This window comes from Mobula birostris, chromosome 23 (genome assembly GCF_030028105.1).
Source record: "Mobula birostris isolate sMobBir1 chromosome 23, sMobBir1.hap1, whole genome shotgun sequence".
NCBI classification, from domain to species: Eukaryota; Metazoa; Chordata; class Chondrichthyes; order Myliobatiformes; family Myliobatidae; genus Mobula; species Mobula birostris.
Window position 1 is genome coordinate 20857853 of NC_092392.1, and position 24701 is coordinate 20882553.

Genomic DNA, 24701 nt, shown 5'->3' on the forward strand with positions numbered 1-24701 from the left:
GTCCTCTGAAAGTTGTTTTGATTGAGGCATGGTGCACATAAACAGATCTTTCTTGAGAAGAGTAGGCTCTGTCAGTAACCTGACTTTGTTTGTCTTTTTTTATATATAGGGCAACCCACACCTCCAATCTCATCCCATTGATTGGAACACCTGACTCCACATAGCTTTTGTATAAGGCATTACCCCAGAGGTTCACATACTTTTTTGAACCCAGACTGTGATTGTTTAAATGGCATACTCAGTATTGCTGAGAAGAACAATTGCTTGTGCATTAATAGTTTTGTCAGGTTGTGTGTGTCTATTATTGTGACCTAGATGAAGATCAGACCACATTTTATGAATGCAGAAAAACAGGTAATTGCAAAGGGTTCACAAACTTTTCCTTGCAATGATATAGTGCCCATGATGGAGCTGACTGAGTTCACGACTTTCTGCAGCTTCTTTCAATCCTGTGCTGTAGCACTCCCCCCCCCCCCCCCCACACCTCCCCACACACCAGACGGTGATGCAGCCAGTAAGAATGCTCTCCCCGGGACATCTGTAGAAACTTGCAAGTGTTTTTGCTGACATACCAAATCTTCCCCAACTCCTAATGAATATAGCACTGTGTGCCTTCTTTGTAACTGCATCGTTATTTTGGGCTTACAATCGATTCTTAGAGATGATGACACCCAGAAACTTGCAATTGCTCACTTCTGATCCCTTGTTGAGGACTGGTGTGTGTGCCCTCAGCTTACCCTCTCCAAAGACCACAATCGTTTGGTCTTACCGATGTTGAGTGCGAAGGCTGTTGCTGTGACATCACTCAACCAGCTGATCGATCTTGCTCCTGTACACCTTTCTGTAACTATCTGAAGTTCTGTCCACAATAGCGTCATCAGGAAATTTGTAGATGCCTTTTGAGCTGTGCCTAGCCACACAGTCATGGATGTAGAGAGAGTAGAGCAGTGGGCTAAGTGTGCATCCTCAAGGATCTCGTTGCAGAGTGAGGTACAGAGGCCCAGGTTTTGGAGCTTTTTCATCCACCATGACTTTTGTAACATTGCCCTTTCTATCTCCAGTTGTAATTTGTATTCCACATCCTGGTTACTATTCGGAGGCCTGTATACAACTCCCACCAGGGTTTTTTTCACCCCTGCAGTTTCTTAAATCTACCCGCAATAATTCTACATCTTCTAATCTGATGTCACCTCATTTTGAGGATTTGATTTAATTTTTTACTCACAGAGCTATACTGACCTTTCTCAGAGGAGATTCCAATGAACCAGGAACCTTGAACTCTGCCTCTTGAACCAATTCCTCAGCAATGAATTCATCCCATTCTTTAGCTCACTGGCACATGAGACAGGCAATAACCCAGAGATTACTACACTGGAGGTCCTGCTTTTCTGCTTTCTATTTAACTTCCTATATTCTCTCTTCACAATCTCCTTCCATTTTCTACCTGCATCGCTGGTACCAAATTGTACCATGACTTCTGGATGTTCACACTCCCCCTTCAGAACACTGTGGACCTAATCCAAGATATCCCTGACTCGGGCACCTGGGAGGGAAAATACCATCTGAATGTCCATCACGTCCACAGAATCTGCCCTACTAGCTATCGAATCCCTATCACTACTGCATTCCTCTCCTCCTCCCTGAGCTACAGAGTGCCAGAGACCTGCTCACTGCATCTTCTCCCTGATAGGTCGTCCCCACCAACAGTATCCAAAGCGGAATACATTATTGAGGGAATTGGTCACAAGGATACTCTGTATCGGCTGCCTATTCCTTTCCCCCTCCTGACAGTCACTCAGGCAGCTCAAAGGAGACTCACTCCTTAGGAGTGACTACCTCCCTGTAGCTCCTGTCCACCACCTCCTCATTCTCCCACATGAACCGAAGGTCATCGAGCAGCAGCTCCAGTTCCTTAACACTGTTTCTAAGGAGCTGCAGCTCAGTGCACTTTGTGCAGATGTAGTCATCAGGTCTCCCAAAGTTCCCACATCTCACACAAAGAACGTACCACCAACTCTGGACCCATTCTCCGTGCACTAGCTAAATGAGTCTCATTTGCCCGTATTTGGATTACGAGAACACTCAGTCCTCGTTTATTGTCATTCAGAAATGCATACATGCATTAAGAAATGATACAATGTTCCTCCAGAGTGATATCACAGAAAAACAGGACAAACCAAAGACTAACACTGACAGAACCACATAATTATAACATATAGTTACAGCAGTGCAAAGCAATATCATAATTTTATAAAGAACAGACCACGGGCACGGTAAAAATAAGTCTCAAGTCCCGATCGACTCCTGAGTCCCTGACAGCAGGCGGCAAAAGGAAGAAACTGCCTGCCATAAACCTCCAGGCACTGACAACTGCCGATGCATTGGAAGCACTGACTACAGCTGACATTGAGTCCGTCCATCCGAAAACTTCGAGCCTCCGAAGTTACTATTACTCTCTAAAGCAGGGCCCATGGACCCCTTGCTTGATGGTATTGGTCCATTGCGTCATCAAAAGGGCTGGGATCTCCTGCTGTAAACCTTTCCTATTCACCTTTTAAAAGCTGTTAATGTACCCACCTCAACCTCTTCCTCTGGTAGCTCATTCCACATACTGACCACCCTCTGGCTGAAAATGTAGCCCCCTAGGGTTCCTATTAAGTTTCTCCCCAATTAGAAAATATTCTATGCCTTTTATGAAGTCAACAATGGGTGGATTTGTTCATTTTTACTACAATATATTGGACCCCATTGGAATTCAACTTCAATGCCTGCACCTTCACTGCTGCACGTCCTCCGCATGCAAATGGCAACAACACGCCTTACAACATAGAACAGTGTGACACAGGAACAGGCCCTTCGGCCTACAACATTGTGCCAATATAATTAAATTAGTAATCAAATGGCTAACTAATCTCTTCTGCCAAGCACAATGCTCATGTCCTTCCACTGCCCTCCTCAACGTCTCAAAGTTTCTAATGTTTCTCTGCCTCTACCAGCACCCCAGGCATCCACCAATCTCTCTGTAAAAAAATTTGCCTCTCTCATCTCCTTTGAAATTACCCCTCCCTCATCTTAAATGCTTGCCCTCTGGCACTAGACATATCAACCCTGGGAAAAAGATACTGTCCATCTATCGATTCCTCTCATCTTATAAACCTCTATCAGATCTCCCCTCAGCCTCTAGCACTCCAGAGTAAACAACCCAAATGTGTCCAACCTCTCGTTGTAGCACATGCCCTCTAATCCTTGTATTATTGTTAAAAGACAATTAGATAAAACACACAATCAATACTAAAAAGCACAACTGTTAATGGGCAAGGTGTAATACCTGAAGCTCCCATTGAATTTTACCTTTAGATAAATCACAGCGAGGTTATTTTCAGGCAGCCTTGCAGAAAACTGACAATTGGATTGGCAAGACATTTTCCAACCCTGACAATTTTAAAATTCGTCATGGAAAGCAAAATCGAATATTCTGCAAAATGACTACAGCATTCATTTACAAACTGCTTATAACGTAGGAAAAACAGACCGAGGTACCATTACTGAATCTGATCTAATCTACTTTCCAACAGATGAAGTGTATTAGAAAAAAAATAAGTTGCACAAAATATAAATTCTTAATAATAACTGTAGCCAGCCACAGTTCACTGAACACTGTACAATTTACCTTTGGTGCTGAGCATTTAAGAGAATCATATTTGTCGTCCTCAGATAGTGATAACGTTCGTGCCCTTCTCTTTCGCCTTGCACTGTCTACTATGTAAGGCCTGGGTTGTTCTGAAGCAGATCTCAACCTTTCTAATCGTTTTGGTTTGACATCAGGCATTTCAGAGGATGTGTCTGTTTGATCATCACGTGGCTCTGAGCTGGTTCCATCACTTCCTGTTTCATCATCTATCACATCATGGACGTCTTCTTTGTCCTCTCCATTTTCCTACAGTTCATTTGGTATACAAAATAGCAAAATAAAAATGTCAGTTACTGCTGTGTTTGCCATGGCTGTTATACATATATGGAAACATTTTGGGATCTTAATGTCTGTAAGTCTGAGAGAACAAGGCTAAGTACTGGATGTTCAAAGGCAGCCTGTCCTGGGGTTAGAGGCTTTCCTGTGTGAGAGTGACTGGGAGGGTGGGAAAGGGGTCAGCTTTCCTGTTGTTGTCATTTTGCTTTGTTTCGTTGATGTTGCTGCTGCTTTTGTTCTTCTGCTGAACGTTACGGGCATGCTATGTTGGCGCCAAAATGTGTGGCAACAATTGTGGGCTGCCCCCAGCAAATCAGTGGGTTAAGTTGATTGTTAGTGCAAACCACCATTTCGCTGCATGTTTTGATGAACACGTGATAAATAAATCTGAATCTGCGGAAGAACAGAGGGATCTGAGAATACAAATCCATCATTCCTTTGAAAGTGGCATCGCAGGTAAATAGGGCCAAAAAGAGAGCTTTTAGTATTGAGTACAGGAGTTGGGAAGTGATGTTGAAGTTGCATCAGACATTGCTGAGGCCTAATTTAGAGAATTCTGTGCAGTCCTGGTCACTGAGCTGTAGGGACGATAACAAAAAGATTGAAAGACTATAGGGAAGAATACCAAGGATGTTACTGGGATTTGAGGAGATGATTTATCCAAAATGGTTGAATAGGTTAGGACTTTATTTCCTGGACTGTGGGAGAATGCGGGGAGATTAGATAGATATATACAATATTCTGAGTGGTATATATGAGGCAAATGCAAGTTTTTCCCACTGAGGTTGGGTGGGACTAGAACTAGAGGTCACAGGTTAAGGGTGAAAGGTGAAACTTGAATGGGAACATGAGTGGGAACTTCTTCGCTCAGAGGGTGGTGCCAGTGTGTTATGAGCTGCTGGCAGAAGTGGGTTCGATTGCAGCACTTAAGAGAAGTTAGCAAGTGCATGGATGGGAGGGGTACAGCAGACAGCTATGATCCAGGCGCAGGTCAATGGGACCACACAGAATAACAGCTTGGCATGGACTAGATGGGCCGAAGGGATAGTTCTGTATTGTAGTGATTTATGAATCTCTGTTCTTCTTTCAAACAAGTTGTGTTAATCCTACTTTATTCCTGTGCCTTGTTAATGCCGTTCTCTTCCACCCGTTAACTTTAAAATGTAGATCACAAAAAACTGCAGATGCTGGAAATCCAGAATTAAAAACAGAAAACACTGGATAAAGCTCAGCAGGTCAAGTAGCACTTCTGCAAAGAGAAAGTTAACCTCTCAGATCGAAGATACTTCATTGGAACTGATGATATTTCTGCACCCTCAGATGCTGCCTGACCTGCTGGGTTTTCTCGGTATTTTCCGTTTTAATTCCATGTATGAAACGTTACTTTGGTTTACAGTGGAATTCACTCATCTGCTGCACTCAGCCTCCACAGCAAAATGTTCCCTGATACTCATTCGTAAATTGGAAGGCACCGATGTGGATTGATTTTTACAAATTAACATTACCTAACAAGCCAAAACTAATAATTTATACCGACAATAACTAACAAATCTATAGCACAGAGTCGCATGCCTCTGTGAATGAAATGCAAGTGATACCTGTGAAGCATAGTCGACTGAAGTAGATGAACGCTTCTTCTTTTGCACAAAGCAGGACCTGCGTTTCTTCCTCCTCCTTGCGGGCTTTTTGTTGTTGCTTTCCATGCTACTATGTCCTACAGGAGGTCTGACGATTTTCTTCTTTTTTCCATAGTAATAAGCTGGAAAAAATGGAACAAAGTTTTTATTTGTTTAATTCAGGGATACAGCTCGGTAACAGGCCCTTCCAGCCCAACGAGCCCTCACTGCCCAAGTACACCCTTGTGAACAATTAACCTACTAATAAACACGGAAAACTCTTCAGGTGCCGGAAATCCAAGGCAACACACACAAAGTGCAGGAACTCAGCAGGCCAGGTAGCACCTACAGAAGTGAATAAACAATCGATGTTTCGGGCCAAGATCCTTCTTCGGGACTGGAAGGGAAAGGGGAAGACACCAGAATAAAAAGATGGAGGGGAGGGGAGGGGGCGGGATAGGAGGCTAGCTAGAAGGTGATGGGCCAGGCGGATGGGAAAGGTAAAAGGCTGGAGAGGAAGCAGTCTGATAGAAGAGAGTGGAGCACTAGAGAAAGGGAAGGAGGAGGGGACCCAGGGAGAGGTGATGGGCAGGTGAGAAGAGATAAGAAGCCAGAGTGATAAAGAAGAGGGGAGGGGGAGGGATATTTTTTTTACCGGAAAAAAAAATCAATATTCACGCCATCAGGTTAGAGGCTATCCAGAAAGACTATATGGTGTTGCTCCTCCATCCTGAGGGTGGCCTCAATTTTGAGTATTGTGTGCAGATTTGGCACAAGAGGCCGCCATGGACTGTCATGTTGGAATGGGAATCGGAATTAAAATATTTGCCCACTGGGTAGTTCCGATTTCGGCAGGTGGAGCGGAGATGCTCGAGATGCAGGTGGAGCGGGCCGCTGCCGAGCAACCATCATGCCGCAGGCGCTACTGGACGACACAGAGGACGTGTCCCCGGATTTTGGTACTGAGGAGGAGCAGCTGGCTCTGAGCAAGCCATTTTATGACAGGTCTCACCAATGTAGAGAAGGCTGAATCGGGAGCACTAGACACAATAGACAACCCCAGCGGATTCACAGGTGAAGTGTTCCCTCACCTGGAAGGGCCTACTAACCCGTACAACTGTGGAATGCGAAGGAAACTGGAACATCAGGCGAAAACCCATGCGGCCACAGAGGGAACCTGCAAGCTCCTTACAGACAGCAGCAGAATTGAACCTGGGTCGCTCGTGTCCAGTTCTTATCATCATTCAAAAAGCTGCTTCTTCAAATAATTTGTTTCTTTCTTTACTTTAATTGACATACGGTGAATAAAGTTGATCCTTGATGAATTTGAAGTAGTAAGCAAACATTTTCAGGAAAACACCATCTGGGAAATTTTGAAGTGGACTTGGTATTTTCCTCAGGGTACTATTCAGAGTTAAGATGTTAACGTAACTGATTTTTGTCCATTTTTACAGTTAACTTCAAAGGAAGTATATTTCTGAGCAGCAGCAGAGTGCAGCTGGGTATGAATATGTAACATTATCAATCAAGAATACATTTCCCCTTAAGTTTTTGTGTTGATAATATATTTACACTACAAGTTTAAAAAATAGACACTTGTACATTCTTTCTACTGTTTCTCTTCCTTCTCCACTCTCATTCCTGATTTAAGATAAGATTATCTTTGTTTGTCACACGTGCATCGAAACATACAGTGAAGTGTCATGTGCATCAAATTAAATCAGCAAGGATTGTGTTGCAAACCCCAAAAGTGTCTCCATGCTTCCAGCACCAACGTTGCTTGCAGCACCAGTTCCTTTCCACCCACAGATGCTACTGGACCTGCTGAGATCCTCCAGAAGCTTGTTTGCTGTGTCTGAATAATATAAATCTGTTTGTGAAATAAGTCAAGGGTGCAAGAGCATACTGGCCCTATAAACTGGAGAAACACAGCAGTTCATGCACCTCAGCTTCACATATAATACACTAACACCATAAGACACAGGAGCAGAATTAGGTTATTCGGCCCATTACGTCTGTTCCACCATTCCATCATAGCTGATTTATTCCCCCCCCCACCCCATTCTCTTGCTTTCTCCCTGTAACCTTTGAAACTCTTACTAATTAAGAACCTATCAACCTCTGCTTTAAATACACCCCATGACTTGGCATCCACAGCTGTCGGCAGCAATGAATTCAGTACTGTGCCGCTGTTCTGAAACAGAAATTATTGGAACTCAGCTTCAGAAAATAAGTTCAACATGAATCAATGTGCACGTTTAGCAGCAACGATTGAATATGGAGCGGTCTATGTACCACTTGTATGGTAACCAATTGAAGAGGATCTGCTTGAGGTGAGTGGAAGAAAATTTAGGGGAGATGTCAGAGATCGTATTGTTCATGCAGTGAGTGATAAGCATGTGGACCATACTGCTGGGGATTGTGTAGAGGCAGATACATTAAGGACATTTAAAAGTCTCTTAGACAGGCAGATGGATGTAAGAAAAATGGAGGGTTATGGGCTACGTTGGAGGGAATGGTTAGATTGATTGTGGCTTATGTTTACATAGGTCAGCACAGCATTATGGGCTGAAGGGCCAGTGCTGGCTGTACTGCTCTATGTTCAATTAATAACAATAGACAATAGGTGCAGGAGTAGGCCATTCGGACCTTTGAGCCAGCACTGCCATTCACTGTAATCATGGCTGGGATCATAACCCAGATATACCAAGTCATTAGGTAGTTCTACAAATAGCTGTGTTCAGAAACAGTGCTGAGGAACCAGGAGGAGAAATACAAACTGTTCCCAGTTATCACCACCCCATCAACAACCTTTCCTTCCTTCCAATTCCTGCCTTCCTTTAAAGGTTAACACTGACAAACTCAGGTCTCTGCAGATAAAAATTATATTTTGACAGGACTTAAAAACCCAGTGCAATTTCCTATAAGTGGTATGGCATGAATAATTGAAGGTGATTCTGAGGTTTGTAAAGATTTTTGTATTTTCATCTGTGAACAATAGATTAAAATTAAATAACTAGGGAAATTAAATTTGTCACGTGTACATCAAAACATTGAACATACAATGAAATGTGTCGTTTGCATCAAATCAAATCAGCAAGGATTGTGCTGGCCAGCCTGCTTCTAGTGCAGAAATAACATACCTACAGCTCACTCACCCTAACTGGAATGTGGGAGGAAACTGGAACTTCCGGAGGAAACCTGTGCGGACACGAGGAGAATGTGTAAACTCCTTACATGCATGGCGGGAATTGAAAGCTGATCGGTTATCGCTGGCATTGTAGAGTGAAGCGCTAACCGCTACAACGCCATGCCATTTTTTATGTGCTCATGTTCTTGTGTGAGGGTGGTTCGCAAGTTCAAAAGCATCTGGCAGCAGCTTTCTACTCAGTACAAAGAAAATAAAAATCAAAAAATCTGCAGATGCTAGAAATCTGAAATGAAACAGGAATTGCTGGAAACACTCAAAAGGTCAGGTAGCATCTGTGGAAAGAAAATGAGTTGTCATTTCAGGTCCTGCTTTTCTTTCCACAGATGGCGCCTGGTCTGCTGAACGTTTCCAGAATTTCCTGTTTGTATACTAAGTCTGCTTAAACAGATCACCTAGTTATAATATTTATCTGTACTTACTATATTTTGTTTTTGTGTGCACAGAGCAATTTTCTGGGCACTTGTCAGTCACCATGAGTGGTCCAAACAAATTGGGGCAGCACTCTAACTTCATGCACGTCCTCCTGCAGAAATCAGCCACTCGGTCTGCTGTCCTCACGATTTTCATAATTGCTCGGTATGTTTTCCCTTTATACCTTAAAAATAAAGACAATCCAATTGAAACAATTTACACACCATTCCAGTAAAGTTGTACAGGTATTTCACTGCCCTGCCTCCATAACTACCAGATCAAGTACACGAAAGTTAATCCAAATTCCTACTTCATTTAGTGAATCCAGTGATTGTACAACCAAGTAGTTGACCTGCGTCATCAAAAATCAGTGGTCACTACCATATATAGTGGCATCCAATCTAGGACCATCGCACTCAAAAACAGTTACTGCCCTCAAGCAGGCAGACTGATCAACACCTCCATCCACAAACCCATCCTATCAACTCTACCATCACTACTTTATCTTTTCCTGTCAGAATCACCTTATGTACAGATATTCCTGTATATAGTGTTACTTCATGTAAATATAATCAGTCTATGTATACAAGCTGATCTTATGTATTTATATTTATTGTGTTTTCTTGTTGTGTACTTTAAGCTGTGTTTTTTTATTTTGCAACAGATCCAGAGTAACAATCGTTTTGTTCTCCCTGTGTACTGAAGAATGACAATAATCAATCTTTCCTGAGCTGCAGTTACATTGGTGAACCAGAACGAAATGATTGAAAATGAATGTAATTTCATTTTGTTTGAAAAGACCAAACAGAACCTCTAATTTCGATTGCATTCACACTATCTTCAACTGATGTTGTTTCCACTGAAAACTAGTCAATCAATCCAAAATTTTCAGTTGCAGACTCTGACATGCAAATTTATGTTACCAGTTATCAGATACCGATGTTTTACAGAGAACAACAATGATATAATTTTCGTCTGTGTTCTCCCAAATTGTCTGGCTGTATTTATCTCTTGCTAGTTTTCTTTGTTGTGGTCGTTTCCTCAAATTGGTTGCCTCACCCCAGCTGTGTGCAGATGGTGAGTCATCTTATCAGGCAATGAATGCATATGTTGCCCAGAATTCACACCATAGCTTGTCTTTCAATTAGGCTCAACACAATTTCCATTGCTGTATCCTGTTTGGACTGGAAGTTATAACTCAATTGCTTAGTGTATAGTTCTCTTCTGAAATCTGAAATCTGTGGTATGTTAATAGGTTTGTTTAAGTCAGGAACACGTTTAGTGAAGTTTTCTTTCAATGGCCTTGACATTTGGCAGTAAGGAAAAATGCCAGTTCACGACTGTGCCAGGTTATAATTGATTAATTAGCTTTATCTGTCACATATCAAAACATACAGTGAAGTGCATTGTTTACTTTATCAACCAATGAAGTCCAAGGATATCTTGGGGACAGCCCGCAGGTGTCGTCATGTTCCCAGTACCAACATAGCATGCCCATAATTTACTAGCCATAACTCTACACTATACATCTTTGAAATGTGGGAGGAAACTGGAGCACCCGAAGGAAACCCACTTAGTCAAGGGAAGGACGTGCAAACTGCTCCTAGACACTGGCAGGAATTGAACCCCGATCGCTGATCATTGGCGCTGTAAAGCGCTGCGGTGAACGCCATGCTATCGTGCCACCCGTATGCTTTGCCCGTGCTGTTCACAGGCTGTGTACCTCCCCCCTTTCTTGCAGGAGGAGACGACAACAAAGTCAGCCCGACACAAAAGATTACTACCATCTGGGAGGAGGTATAGGAGGCTGAAGAGGCACACTCCAGGTTTAAGGAACAGCTTCTTCTCCTTTGCCATCAGATTTCTGAATGCTCCAAGAGCGCTATCTCACTATTCATCGCCTGCACTGTTGTTTGTTTGTAACTTATTAGTAATTTCTTTTGTCTTGCTTTGTACAACTACAGCAAAACAACAGATTTCATGACATATGCCAGTGATAACAAACATGATTCTGATTCTGAAAGGGTGAAGACCAGCAGCCCATTGTCTCCCCTTTCAAAACAAGAGACCCGCTTATTACAAGAAAGGCAAAGCATAAGTCACAGATTCTGTTACAATGGCAGATTGGTTGATAAATCACTCGTCATCCCAAACCTCTTTTGAGTGCTTCACAACCTCACATATTTATTTCCCTTAGGCAGTTCTATGGGAATGAATACTTGTTTTTATTCTGGTTTTAAGAGTTCCAAGATAATAATGTGCACCAGCTGAAAATGTGCGTGTTGGAGAGTCGTAAGTTGGCTTGTAGTGTCTGCAGGGACACTGGCCAAATGCGGGAAATTGGGAGTAGCTGGGTGGTAACCATGGTGGGCATGGATTGGATGGTCTGAAAGGCCAGCATTGATGGTGTAATGCTCTATGGAAGTTACCAACACAGAAGTGAACTTGTAGGTTAAATATTAATCAGCTGATGACGATCATTTGTCAGCTTAAAGTACATATTCTCGAACATATACCATCATAAAAGCTCCAACCCATAGTTGGAAGGTTGCTGCTACATAATTAAAGATAAGAGAACATTCAGATTTCAAATGGACATTTAATTGAACAATTAGGAAGCTTTTGTTCCTTCGAACATTATTCATTCTTCTCAAAACAAAGCTATTTTGGTAACAGGTGACCAATTATTCTAGTCCCAAAATTAGTCTGGCATTGAAGTACCTGCTTATATTTTACCAGTGAAATATTACATTTGGAAGAAATCAGATTAGAACCATTAAAATGGCTCTTACATCAGAACTGTTTGCTATAATTATTTGACAATACCTTTCTATTTAAAGACTGACAATTTTACCTCCAAAGAATCAAAATATTTTGGTTGTGTTAGATATTGAGATTTTTATTTTTATTGATATTTGGAGATATAACACACTAAAGATCCCCATCACCAGGGCATGTCCTTTTCTCATGGATACCATTGGGAAGGAGGTACAGGAGCCTAAAGGCACACACTCAACGATTCAGGAACAGCTTCTTCCCATCTGCGGTCCGATTTCTGAATGGACAATGAAACCAATCTTGCTGCTGTTTTTATTTTTTTTTATTTTTGCACTGCTTATTTAATTTAACTATTTAATATATATTTAAAATTCATGTGTTTCCTCTATTATTATGTCTTGCATTGTACTGCTGCTGCAAAGACAACAAATTTCATGACATATGCTGGTGATATTAAAAATGATTTTGATTCCAATATGGAATTGCAAAATTTCCAACAAATCACAAAAAATCATTTTAGTTTTACCTAAACTTAATAAAATACACCAGGCAACTACAGACTAGTCAGGCTGACATCAGTGATGGGAAAAGTTGAAGAAACGATAATTAATTAGTACTCAGTTGGACAAAGTTTAGATTGATTAGAGAAAGCCAGCATGGATTCATTAAAGGGAAACTTTAGATAGAGATTTCAAGGGAAATTTCAGAGGGTCAATTAGAAAAATGCAGTTAAAGTGATAAATACGTACTTTCAGAAGATGTTTGATAAGATAGCAGTAATAACCTCATTTCCAAAGCTGGAGGACTGAAAGGGCATAGCCAAATAAATGATCAAGTGATTGGGGTGAGAGAATAGCAAAGAATGGTTGTTGCTTAGAGTGGTGAGAAATGGACAGTGGAAATCCCTGGGGTTGCTTCTAGGACTATTTCTAATCTATACCCAGTGGCCACTTTATTAGGTATTACTCAGACAATGCATATGATGTTGGGGAATCTTAGAAGACTTGGTGGGCAGAAGTCCGTGAGGTCATGAAGAGTTGGACTCGGCTTAATGACTGAACAACAATAAACTGGCAACGGGGGAGGGGGAGGGGGGAGATGTCCTGATCTGAGGGGAGATCTGACAGAGGTGTACAAGTTTACGAGATGCAAAGGTACACAAACAATATCCTTTTCCAAGGATTAAGGTATCCAATACCAGAGGGAATACACTTAAGGTGAGAGAGGGTGATTCAAAGGGAATGCATTTTTTTAATATACAGAGAAGGGTGGGTACCTGGAATACAGTGTCTGGGGTGGTGGTAGAGGCAGATACATTAGGGACTTCTAAGAGATGTTTAGATACGACACTGAATGTGAGGAAAATGGAACATGGACAGTGTGTAGGCAAAAGAGAACAGTTAGCCACTTGATTTCTAATGTAATTGGTTCAGAAGAAGGGCTTGTTCCTGTGTTGTGCTGTTCTAACCTTCTCTGTTCTAAGCTTGTCTTCTGCTGGGGTGGCACATCCCCCTCAAGGTTCGATGTGTTGTGCAGAGATGCTCTTCTGCACACCACTGTTGTAGCTCGTGGCTATTTGTGTTACTGTCACCTTCCTGTCAGCTTGAACCAGTCTGGCCATTCTCCTCTGAACTCTCTCATTAACAAGGGATTTTTGCCCACAGAACTGATGCCCACCGGGTGTTTTTTGTTTCTCGCGCCATTCTCTGTAAACTACAGAGACTGTTGTGTGTGAAAACCCCAGAAGATCAGCACTTTCTGAGATACTCAAACCACCCTGTCCAGCATCAACAACCATTCCACAGTTCAAAGTCACCTAGATCACATTTTTTCTCCATTCTGATGTTTAGTCTGAACCTCTTGACCATGTCGGCATGCTTTTATGCATTGAGTTGCTCCCATATGATTGGCTGATTAGATATTATTAACGAGCAGGTGTACTAGTTATCTAATAATGTTGCCACTGGGTGCATATTAATGACTATAAATAATAAACAAGCAGCGATGGAAATACAGGATACAGAGGCACAAAATGTGATGTCATGGAAGTCATGATGATATTCATTTGTCCAAAACTAGAAGATTATGTCTAGTTCTTTTCGCCACAGCTAATGATGCAAAGTCTTTACAGAGGGTGCAGACGGGATATACCAAAAACAAATAAAAGGAACTGCAAATGGTGAAAATGTTAAACTTAAAATAAAATACAAAATGTTGGAAAAAAAACTGAAAAGATCAAACGGTCAGCAGCGTCTATAGAAAGAGAAATAAAGCTAACATTTCAAGTCAATTCTAAGCTGCAGGGGGGATGCAAAGGGGGATCTTTCTGAGCGGGTGTTGTCCATAGGATGTTATCTCAGGCAGAAAGAGAAAAGGTTATTTTACAGTCAAAGCTGAATCCTGAAACCATAATGAGAATATCGGAAATTCCTTGCAGATTATTTGGTGTCTGACTGGCTTAATATTACAAAAACATGGCACAATACCGCACAGGAAAGGCCTTTGGACCTACAGTGTCTTTTTTCAACACTATGTCCACAAATGTAATTAAACACAATCTCTTCTTCTGTAGAACAGATGTGGCAGCTTTGACAGAAACATGAAAATTAAGCTAGAAATTCAGAAATTCAATAGATTTCAGAAGACTACAAATGTGTCCAGTCAGAGGATGGAATGTGCTCTTCAAGTTTGTGTTGAGTTCATTGGACAGTGAAGGAGGCCATAGAAAGATCAAGTCGTCAAGTCACATTTTATTGTCATTTCAACCACAACTGCCGATACAGAACATAGTAAAAATGAGACAATGTTTTCTAGGACCATGGTGCTACATGAAACAATACAAAAACTACATTGAACTACGTAAGAAAAAACATAAAAACTACACTAGACTATAGATCTATCCAGGACTGCATAAAGTGCACAAAACAGTGCAGGCACTACAATAAATAATAATAAATAATAAACAAGACAGTAGGCACAGTAGAGGGCAGTAGGTTGGTGTCAGTCCAGGGTCTGGGTATTGAGGAGTCTGATGGCTTGGGGGAAGAAACTGTTACATAGTCTGGTTGTGAGAGCCCAAATGCTTCAGTGCCTTTTTCCAGATGGCAGGAGGGAGAAGAGTCTATATGAGGGGTCGTGGGGTCCTTCATAATGCTGTTTGCTCTGCAGATGCAGCGTGTGGTGTAAATGTCTGTGATGGCGGGAAGAAAGACCCTGACGATCTTCTCAGCTGACCTCACTATCCGCTGCAGGGTCTTGCGATCTGAGATGGTGCAATTTCTGAACCAGGCCGTGATGCAGCTACTCAGGATGCTCTCGATACAACCTCTGTAGAATGTGGTGAGGATGGGGGGTGGGAGATGGACTTCTCTCAGCCTTCGCAGATAGTAGAGACACTGCTGGGCTTTCTTTACTATGGAGCTGGTGCTGAGGGACCAGGTGAGATTCTTCGCCAGGTGAACACCAAGAAATTTGTATGTCCCTTAGTATATGACTTCTCTAGCCTGAGACAAAGATTCAGAGCAAGTTGTTCCACCTATGCTTCGGTGCCTTTCTAGATCATAGTGGGAGATTTAAAGTGAGGGACATGGGACGTACAGGGTCACCTCTGCAACTTGATTATATGTGCTCTACAAAGCAGTCACCTAAATCTGTAAACAAGGGAAAATGTGCAGATGCTGAGTTCCTCTTGCATTTGTGTGCATTACCTAAATCTACGCTTCAGACCTCCAATGTTGTCATGGCCACATTCTGAGTTTGATCTCGCTGAAGCGTGGGAAGAAATTAATGATCAGGTCTTGCATATCCATGGTAGAAATGGAACTGTGAACTAGGAAGTCAGGAAAGGAACTGTCCCTCTGGAAAGTTGTGAGGGGATGGAAAAGGAGGAAGTGCCTGTGGTGGAACCTCGTTGAAGGTGATGGAAACTGAAAAGAATAATGGCTTAGATAGAAGGTGAAGATTGGGGAAATCTGATTATAGGAGGGAAGGAGATAGGGTGAGAGGAAAGGTGTAGGAAATAGATGGGTAGCAGTTGAGGGCTCTGTCAACCACGAAGGAGGGAAGTCGTGGTTAAGGAAAGGAAGGTATCTAAAGAGGATTCAAAGGAAGTAGGACTTTAATTATAGAGATAAACTAGGAGATTAGAGCTATTCCCTTTGAAATAAAATTAGAGAGGGCATTCAATGGAGCAAGTTACTGCATGAAGACTATGGACAGAATAGATAGGGAGGACTGTTTTCACACACTGTGTGTACATTTGGAATATACTTCTGAGGAGAGCACTGGGGAACACTCAACTGCAACATTCAGAAAAGAACTGCCAAAGCATCTTTAAAAAAACTTCAGGGGGCTGGGTAAATGACTGGGAAGTGAAAATGCCTGGTTGACTTATACAAAAATTTGCTATAAGCTTAACGGGCTGAATTCCCTCCTCCTGTTTGTGACTATTTTGTGATTCAAGAGACTCTTGTTAACGCTGACCATGATGTCTGTCTACACTAATCACCACCCCACCCCCACACCGCCCAGAGCATAGAAGAATGAGGGGAGATTTGATAGAGGTATACAAAATTATGAGGGATATAGATATGGTTTCCACTGAGATTAGGTGAAACTAGAAGAGGTCATAGGTGAAGGATGAAAGGTCTGAGGGGGAGCTTCTTCACTCAGAGGGTGGTGAGAGTGTGGAATGAGCTGCCAGCGGGAGTGGTGAATACGGATTCAATTCCAACATTTAAGAGAAGTCTGGATAAGTACATCGATGGGAGGGGCATGGAGAGCTGGCCCAGGTGACTAGGGACTGGGCAAATTAATAGTTCGGCACGGACTAAATGGGCTGAAGGGCCTGTTTCTGTGCTGTAGTGCTCTATAGCTCCAATTGCATCAGCCCAGTATCCATCTATTCTTTTCCTATCTTTTCCACTAGGTGATTTTGTTCCTGCACATTTGTTCTGCGTTGGATATTCCTTGTTCCAGTGACCGTTCCCCTGATCAGTCACTGTAATTATTGCATCAAACATTGTGGGCCCACATTGTGGGCACGCAATGTCGGCACTGGAATGTGTGGTGACGCTCATGGACTGCCGCGACACAGCCGTGCGCGTCTGCAAACGATGCATTTCACTCTATGTCTTGATGTACATGTGATAAATAACTAATAGTGAATTGGAGAACATCAAAAGCTCAACTACTGCAGCCTTCTGCAAAATCTTAGCAAAATTCAGAAACTTCCAAAATAATTGCCTGCAGTGCTGTGAAGTACAGCTAATAACACGGACAAATTGCTTTACACGTTTGTAGACAGACTGAAATTTAATGACCTTCAAATAAATTGACCTTAAAATCATAGATTTTTTTCTTTAAATGCTGTATTTACTGTATTTATTTAAAGAAAAAAATCTCTGATCACTTGGCAACTAATTCCAGTCACATAGATCACACATCCAGAATGAAATAAAAGTGCACTTTGTATGGTTTCGCTAAGCCTGACAGGGTGTAATCTAAAATACTGTGTGGTGATAGCAGAGTAACTAATTCTGTGCAAAAGCTGGTAGTGGAAGCCTAAACTCAAGTGGAGAGAGCTCCCTTCATTCTTCTGTCTGCTGTCGTTAGACAGGCATTAAGGCAGTAACAGTAATCGGGTTAACATCTACCCAGAGCTACATTCAGAAAGATATAGGACAGGCACGTTAAGTGGTTGTATGCAAGCTCTGCAAACTGGAAGTAGAGCCTGGAATCCTTTGCTCTTCAAAAGAAATAGGGTGTTAATATTCATACGCTCAGCGGCCACTTCGTTAGGTGCCTCCTGTATCGAATACAGTGGCCACTGAATGCACGTTTGTGGTCTCGTGCTGCTGTAGCCCATTCACTTCAAGGTTTGAGTGGTGCGCATTCAGAGATGCTCTTCTGCACACCACTGTCATAATACGTGATTATTTGCGTTACCGTCACCTACCTGTCAGCTTGAACCAGTCTGGCCATTCACCTCTGACCTCCCTCACTTACAAGACTTTTCACTCACAGAACTGCTGCAAATTTTTCACTTTTTGTACCATTCTCTGGAAACTCTAGAAGCTGCTGTGCATGAAAATCCCGGGAGATCAGCAGTTTCTGAGGTACTCAAACCATCTCGTCTGGCACCAACTATCATTCCACGGTCAAAGCCACCTAGATCACATTTCTCCCCCATTCTGATGTTTGTTCTGAACCTCTTGACCATGTCTGCCTGCTTCTATGCATTGAGTTGCTCCCACCTGATTGGCTGATTATTTGCATTAACTAGCAGGTGTACCTAATAAGGAACCATTGAGTCCATTTCCTTTATCTAAGTAATGATTTATTTACCACCGTAGCTACCGAAAAATGTTAAATTACATCCAAGTCATACAAGATCCATATTCACCAAAGCTTTCCTTAAATACAAGATATTTACTTATTTAGATATATAGAGAAGAACAGCACCCCCCCCCCCAAAGCTCAATGAGCCACGCCACCCAGCAACCCACGTTGTAAACTAGCCTAATCACTGGACAGTTTACAATGACCAATTAACCTACCAACCAGTACGTCTTTGGACTGTGGGAAGAAACCGAAGCAGCGAGAGGAAATTTACTCGGTCATGGGGGAGAACGTACAAACTTCTTACAGACAGCGCCGGAAATGAACTCAGAACCCCGCTACCCCAGCTGTAGCCGCTATGCCACCGTGGTGCCCAGCTACATTACTGTGGTGTTTAAAAAAAAATCATAATCTTTAAAATGTCTACCTTCAATTACACTGCTGCATCGAACATGGAGACTGAGTCATTTGTACTGGAAGGTAATTCCAATTGGAGATAACTTACTATCTGAAGTTCACAGCATGAATACAGACAGCCTGAACACAACAGCAAGCACTGACCACAAACTTATAATGAGTACAAGATCCCTTGTGTGCAACCATACCACAGGGACAGGAAGTGCTCTCAAAAACAAAAAAAAGTGCACTGAATTTCTACTTTCAGTTTTAGAATTAAGCTGATAACCCTGTGCAATACATAATGCACAGAAGTATATGTGGTTGACTGAAAGACAAATCTGCCTTGTTTTGCTACTCACATGTTCCCTTTGAGAGTTATTTACCCAAACCACTTAGTAATCGCTTATCACCCAGCCAACTAATCATGTTCTTATATAACCTGATACCAATATACGTACTTGGCTTTTAATGTCTCTTCCTGACAGTTCCATTCTGGGTCATCCTCCAGCTGCAGCTCCCGTAGCACACGACCTGGTTTGTATGCCGCATTAATCAACAGAGTGAGAACCTATTTTAAAGGCAAAGAAAAAGTACAGGAGATCTGATGCTAGCAACATTGAAGTTCAAGTTAAATTATTAAAAAAGTGTGAATACATTATCTAAGTATTTCTAATATGTGAAATACAAGTTGAATAAAATCCTTATAGCAATAGAGAGGAATGCAAATATTTCCCTATAGTGCGCAGGATCGGAAAAAACTGCAGAAGGTTGCAAACGCAGCCAGCTCCATCATGGGTACCTAACTCCTCAGCATCAAGGACATTCAAATGGCGAAGACTCAAAAAGGATTTTTTTTTTTAATTAAGGACCCCCAAAGCCCAAGACATGCCCTCTTCTCTTTGCTGCCATCAGGGAGGAGGTACAGGAGCCTGAAGACACACACTCAACGTTTTAGGAAAAGCTTCTTCCTTTCCACCATCAGATTTCTGAACAGACAATGAACCAACCTATTAACACTACCTCGCTATTTTCGGCTCTCTTTATGCACTAATTATTTTTTTATTCATTACTATTATCGGGGAGGAGTTTGATGACCCATACTCAACAACTTAGAAACAGCTCTCTGCCATTAACAAATGTACACACACACCCCACCCCCCCCCATATATACACACGCACATATATACACAAACAAACAGTACTATGTAAAAGTTTTAGACACATATATCTCGCTAGGGTGCCTAAGACTTTTGCACAGTATTGTACCACAAACACAAGAAAATCTGCAGATGCTGGCAATCCAAGCAACACACACAAAATGCTGGAGGAAATCAGCAGGCCAGGCAGCATCTATGGAAAAGAGTAAACAGTTGACGTTTTGGGCCGAGACCCTTTATCAGGAGAGGAAAGGAAAGGGAGAAGTCAGACTAAGAAGGTGGGGGGAGGGGAGGAAGAAGTTCAAAGTGCCAGATGATGGGTGAAACGGGGAGAGGGGAGGGGGGTAAAGTAAAGAGCTGGGAAGTTGATTGGTGAAAGAGGTAAAGTGCTGGAGAATGGGGAATCTGATAAATTCCAACTCCTTCTCTTTCTTCCCTGGTCTTCTGTCCTCTATCAGATTGCCCCTTCTCCAACCCTTGATCCATTTCACCAATCAACTTCCCAGCTCTTTACTTAAACCCCCCGCCCCGGTTTCGCCTATCACCTGCCACCTTGTACTTCCTCTTCTCCCCTCACCCACCCTCCCCATCCCACTTTCTCATTCTAACCTCCCTCCTTCCTTGGCAGTCCTGATGAAGGGTTTCGGCCGAAAACCTCGACTGTTTACACTTTTCCAGAGATGCTGCCTGGCCTACTGAGTTCCTCCAGCATTTTGTGTGTGTTGTGTGTGTACTGCACTTGTCAATGTGGAGCTGAGAGCAAATTTTTTAATCCGTCGGAAGCAAAGAATGTTGGCAACGGGTGGGACAGACGGCACAGAAGGGGTGCCAGGGCCAGCCAGGGGTGGCCCGGATGCTCGCACACTCAGCCCTGAGATGCCAGACAAGGTCATTTGATACCAAACAATTGTTTTATTGATCATGACAGAATGTCTCTCTGGTGCTTCCCGCTCCCTTCCCCCACTTCCCCAGCTATGATTCCCTTCTCCCTGCCCTCTTCCCACTCAGTCCACAATTGAGAACCATATCAAAATCAGGTTCATCACTCCACGTCATGAAATTTGTTTTTTTAAAAACCAGCAGTACAGTGCAATGCATAAAATTACTACTGTACTTTGCACAAGTCTTAGGCACCTGAGCCATATACTGTATACGTGCCTAAGATTTCTGTACAGTACTGTATATACACCCTAATCCAACTGCCAATGGACCGTGCACCCCAACTAAACCTGACAGCACCCTCTGATAACCCGCCACACACCACAAAAGGGCTTACATAACACCTGCCCCCACCATCCCCTCTCACACCACATCCTTTGCCCTAACCCTAAACCTAATGTGCCTCCAACACTCTTACACACCCCCATAAACCCAAGCCAGTGATAATAAGCCTGATTCTGATATACATGTGTTGGTTGTCCATCGTTTCTGACGATGACATTTGTCTGTGCAGCTCATCTAAAGAGCCACACAGAGAAAAACCAGTGCGGGAGGATTTTCATAGTGAAAAAGCCATTGCACTGGGGCAGTTCCACTCTCTTGGCCTCAAAAATCTTGATCCAATGGTACGAAAAATCATCACGCCTCGAGATGTCCTCAGCTGCAGTGGACAGCCATGACACTTTCTGTGCCCTGTCAGGGCCTTCGCTCTCCCGTGTCGCAGCACCACCTTCTCGGCTGCTGGATCTTGTAGCTGAATCGCCTGCCCTATCCGCCGGAGGAGGCTTCGTACGCTGGGGTAGGCACGTCCCTGTCTCACCAGGAGCTGGAGTTACCCAGCTATTCTCACCTGGTTTATCCCGCCTGTCGAAGCGCTGTACCGTGATGTGGCCACTGACACATGCCCACAGTTACTTGGAGCTACAGATGAGAGCTGGGTGGCAGGTGGGGGTCAAAGGTGAGTGAGCAGCCCCTGGGCAGAGCACGACAAGCCCACCACTAGAGGTGCTAACCCTCCCTGGGTACCCCGTACACCACAAACACACATGCACATACATGCACACCTAAATGCATACACACACCTGCACACATACAGTACTGCGCAAGTATCACAGGCACATGTAAAATGAATTCTATACATCGAAGATGCTTCTAAAGATAATAAAATACAAAGTTTCTAAATATCAAATACTATAAAGGGCAGTAAACACTACGAAAACTAAATCAAATCAATATTTGGTGTGGCCATCCTTTGACTTTAAAACTGCATCAGTTTTCTTAGGTACACTGTTGTGCAACTTTACTAGAAAAATCAGCTGGTAGGTTGTTCCAAGCATCTTGGAGAACTTGCCGCAGTTCATTTGCAGACTTTGGCTGTCTCGCTTGCTTCCGTCTCTCCTGGTAATCTCAGACAGTCTCGATGATGTGGAGATTGGGACTCTTTGGAGGCCATACCATCTGCTGCAGACTCCTTGTTCTTCTTTCCACTGAAGATAGCTCTTTATGACCTTGGTCGTGTGCTTGGGGGTCATTGCTCTGCTGCAGAATGAAGTTAGGACAGATCAGACGCCTCCCTGATGGTATTGTGTGATGGATGAGAATCTGCTTGTACTTCTCAGCATTGAGGTTTCCATTAATTCTGACCTGATCACCAACTCCATTTGCAGCAATGCAGCCCCAAACCTGCAGGGAACCTCTGCCGTGCTTCACTGTTGGGTACAGATACTCATCTGTATAGAGTTCTCCAGCTCTCCTACAGACAAGCTGCCTCCAGTTTGAGCCAAAATTTCAAATTTTGACTTGCCAGTCCAGAGCACTTACTGAGATTGCTCAGCACCCCAATTCCTTGTGTTGCTGTGACTGTTTCCACTTCGAAGGAATCTCTTTTTGGCAGCAACTCTTCCATGAGGAGCACTTCTGACAAGACTTCTCTAGACAGTAGAGGAGTCTACTGGGGTTCCAGTGGTTTCTGTGAGTCCAGAGCTGATGGCAGTGCTGGACTCCATCTGATATAGAAGGGACATCAGTTTGATGTATCTCTCCTATAATGCACTCAGTTTCCATGGCTGACCACTGCGTCCGGACCTTGACCATGCCCGTTTCTTTGTGCTTCTTCAGAAGAGCTTGGACAGCACATCCTGACACTCCTGCCAGCCGCAGAGTGTCTGCTTGCATAAGCTCCCTGTGTCTTGTTGCTATGCTCGCTCTTGCTGTGGTGTGAGAACTGATGATTTGAAGGTTAAACGGTCACATTTGTTACACCCTAACCTTTTAGTTTGGCCGTCCTTCGGCCAGTTTAATTGCTTCTATATTCTTTTATAGATGCTGCTTGAAACCGCAAAATGAGCAAAATAGTTGTCATACTGTTTATTGTGATAAAGAGGACTGAGAGGGTCGGGCGGCATCTTGACGGGGGAGAGGACCCAGAGGGTGGGGCGGCATCGATGGGGGAGAGGACCCAGAGGGTGGGATGGCATCGATGGGGGAGAGGACCCAGAGGGTCGGGCAGCATCGAGACGGGAAAGGCATAGTAGACATTTTGGGTTATGACCCTGCACCAAGACTGCGTGTGGTAGAGGGAATATAGCCAATTTGAAGCGGAGAGGAAAAGCATAAACACGAATGATTCTGCAGTGTCTGGAAATCCAGAGCAGCATGGAGGAAGCTCTTCATTGGTCAGGGTCAACCACGGTTTTGTATCCTCGCAGTCTACATTTCAGTTGATACGTAAGCCAGAGCAGTACAATATGAAGAGCATACTGTTGCCCATGTAGAAAGCTCCTGCTCTCCACACATCTGATGAATCTAAAGGACCAGCAGAGACTGATACAGTTTGGCATCAGCGGCATTGCAGGAGTTGTCAGCGTTGAACTCAATGCAGGGCTGCCTCAGGGTCTCCAGCCTTGGATTTTTTCGCAGTGTTTACTCCCGAAGCCTTCCCCATGAACGGATCTAGCTGCAGGGCAGCGGAAGTTCGAGATCAGAGATTTCCTTCTCCTAGGTGAGCTGCCAAACATGGCTGAGAAGTCCCAACTGGTTTACAGACGTTTGTCCCTTCTCCCGTCAGTAGAAATGGTAGTTAAGCAGCATTGGAAGGCTTGGACATGGACTTAATTGGTAGTGTGAGCTTATCTCCAACTACACCGCCCCCCCCCACCCCCATCTGGTAACGACAACCTTAAGGAATGCTGGATGAATCCAGCAGGTCAGGCAGCACCTACAGAAAGGAATGAACAATGCACATGTCGGGCCCACTGGAGTAAAAGACAGGAAGCAGGCATCCCCTTTCAAAAATGTCAGATTATTATTGGTTCACAGTGAACAGTGCCAAAACAAAGTCAGTACTACACTTGACGTTGGATTATTTTGCAGTTGCCTCCGTGGAACTGGGATAGATAACAAATGGATAATTTTGGAACTTCTGTATCTCACTGTGCTACTAAAGAAAACATCATTATTGACTTTAAAGCAACCATGTTGGTTAGGTGATTTGACTTGTGCTTTTCCATCCAGCTTACCTCTTTTAGAACAAGCACACACTTCCCAGGTCCGACAGACTGAGGAAGTTCTGCTATTCGCCCTTTGTTTAGATACGGACCTGAGAAACACCGATGATTGAAGTATATTTTGGAGCAGCAATATTTGCCATTGGTAGTACCTATGGGAAGAAAGAAAATAAGGTTATTTCCATGATATGAAGGGTTTTTTCCCCCCCAAGAAGAGTTGCACAATAAAAATGAGGCTTGCAAATTTTAACACACATCCAGAGTGCAATCCTTAATAGATCATCTTCATTGCCACATGTACATCAAAAGATCGAAAGATAGTTAAATGTGCTATTTGTAGCAAATCAAATCAGTGAGGATTGTGCTGACGGCAGCCCC

The 24701-nt window shown here is 43.1% G+C and overlaps 1 protein-coding gene across 4 annotated transcripts in view; it reads right to left on the bottom strand.

The window, feature by feature from the left end:
* Window positions 1-24701, bottom strand: part of sfmbt2 (Scm like with four mbt domains 2) — a 226443-nt gene that overhangs the window by 26842 nt on the left and 174900 nt on the right. For all 4 annotated transcript variants that reach the window (XM_072241179.1, XM_072241180.1, XM_072241177.1 and 1 more), the window contains exons 15-19: window positions 24336-24475; window positions 19180-19289; window positions 9214-9389; window positions 5566-5726; window positions 3671-3937 (exon numbers count right to left, since the gene is read on the bottom strand). In XM_072241179.1, coding sequence (XP_072097280.1) covers window positions 3671-3937; window positions 5566-5726; window positions 9214-9389; window positions 19180-19289; window positions 24336-24475 — 854 coding nt within the window. The remainder of the gene's footprint in view (window positions 1-3670; window positions 3938-5565; window positions 5727-9213; window positions 9390-19179; window positions 19290-24335; window positions 24476-24701) is intronic.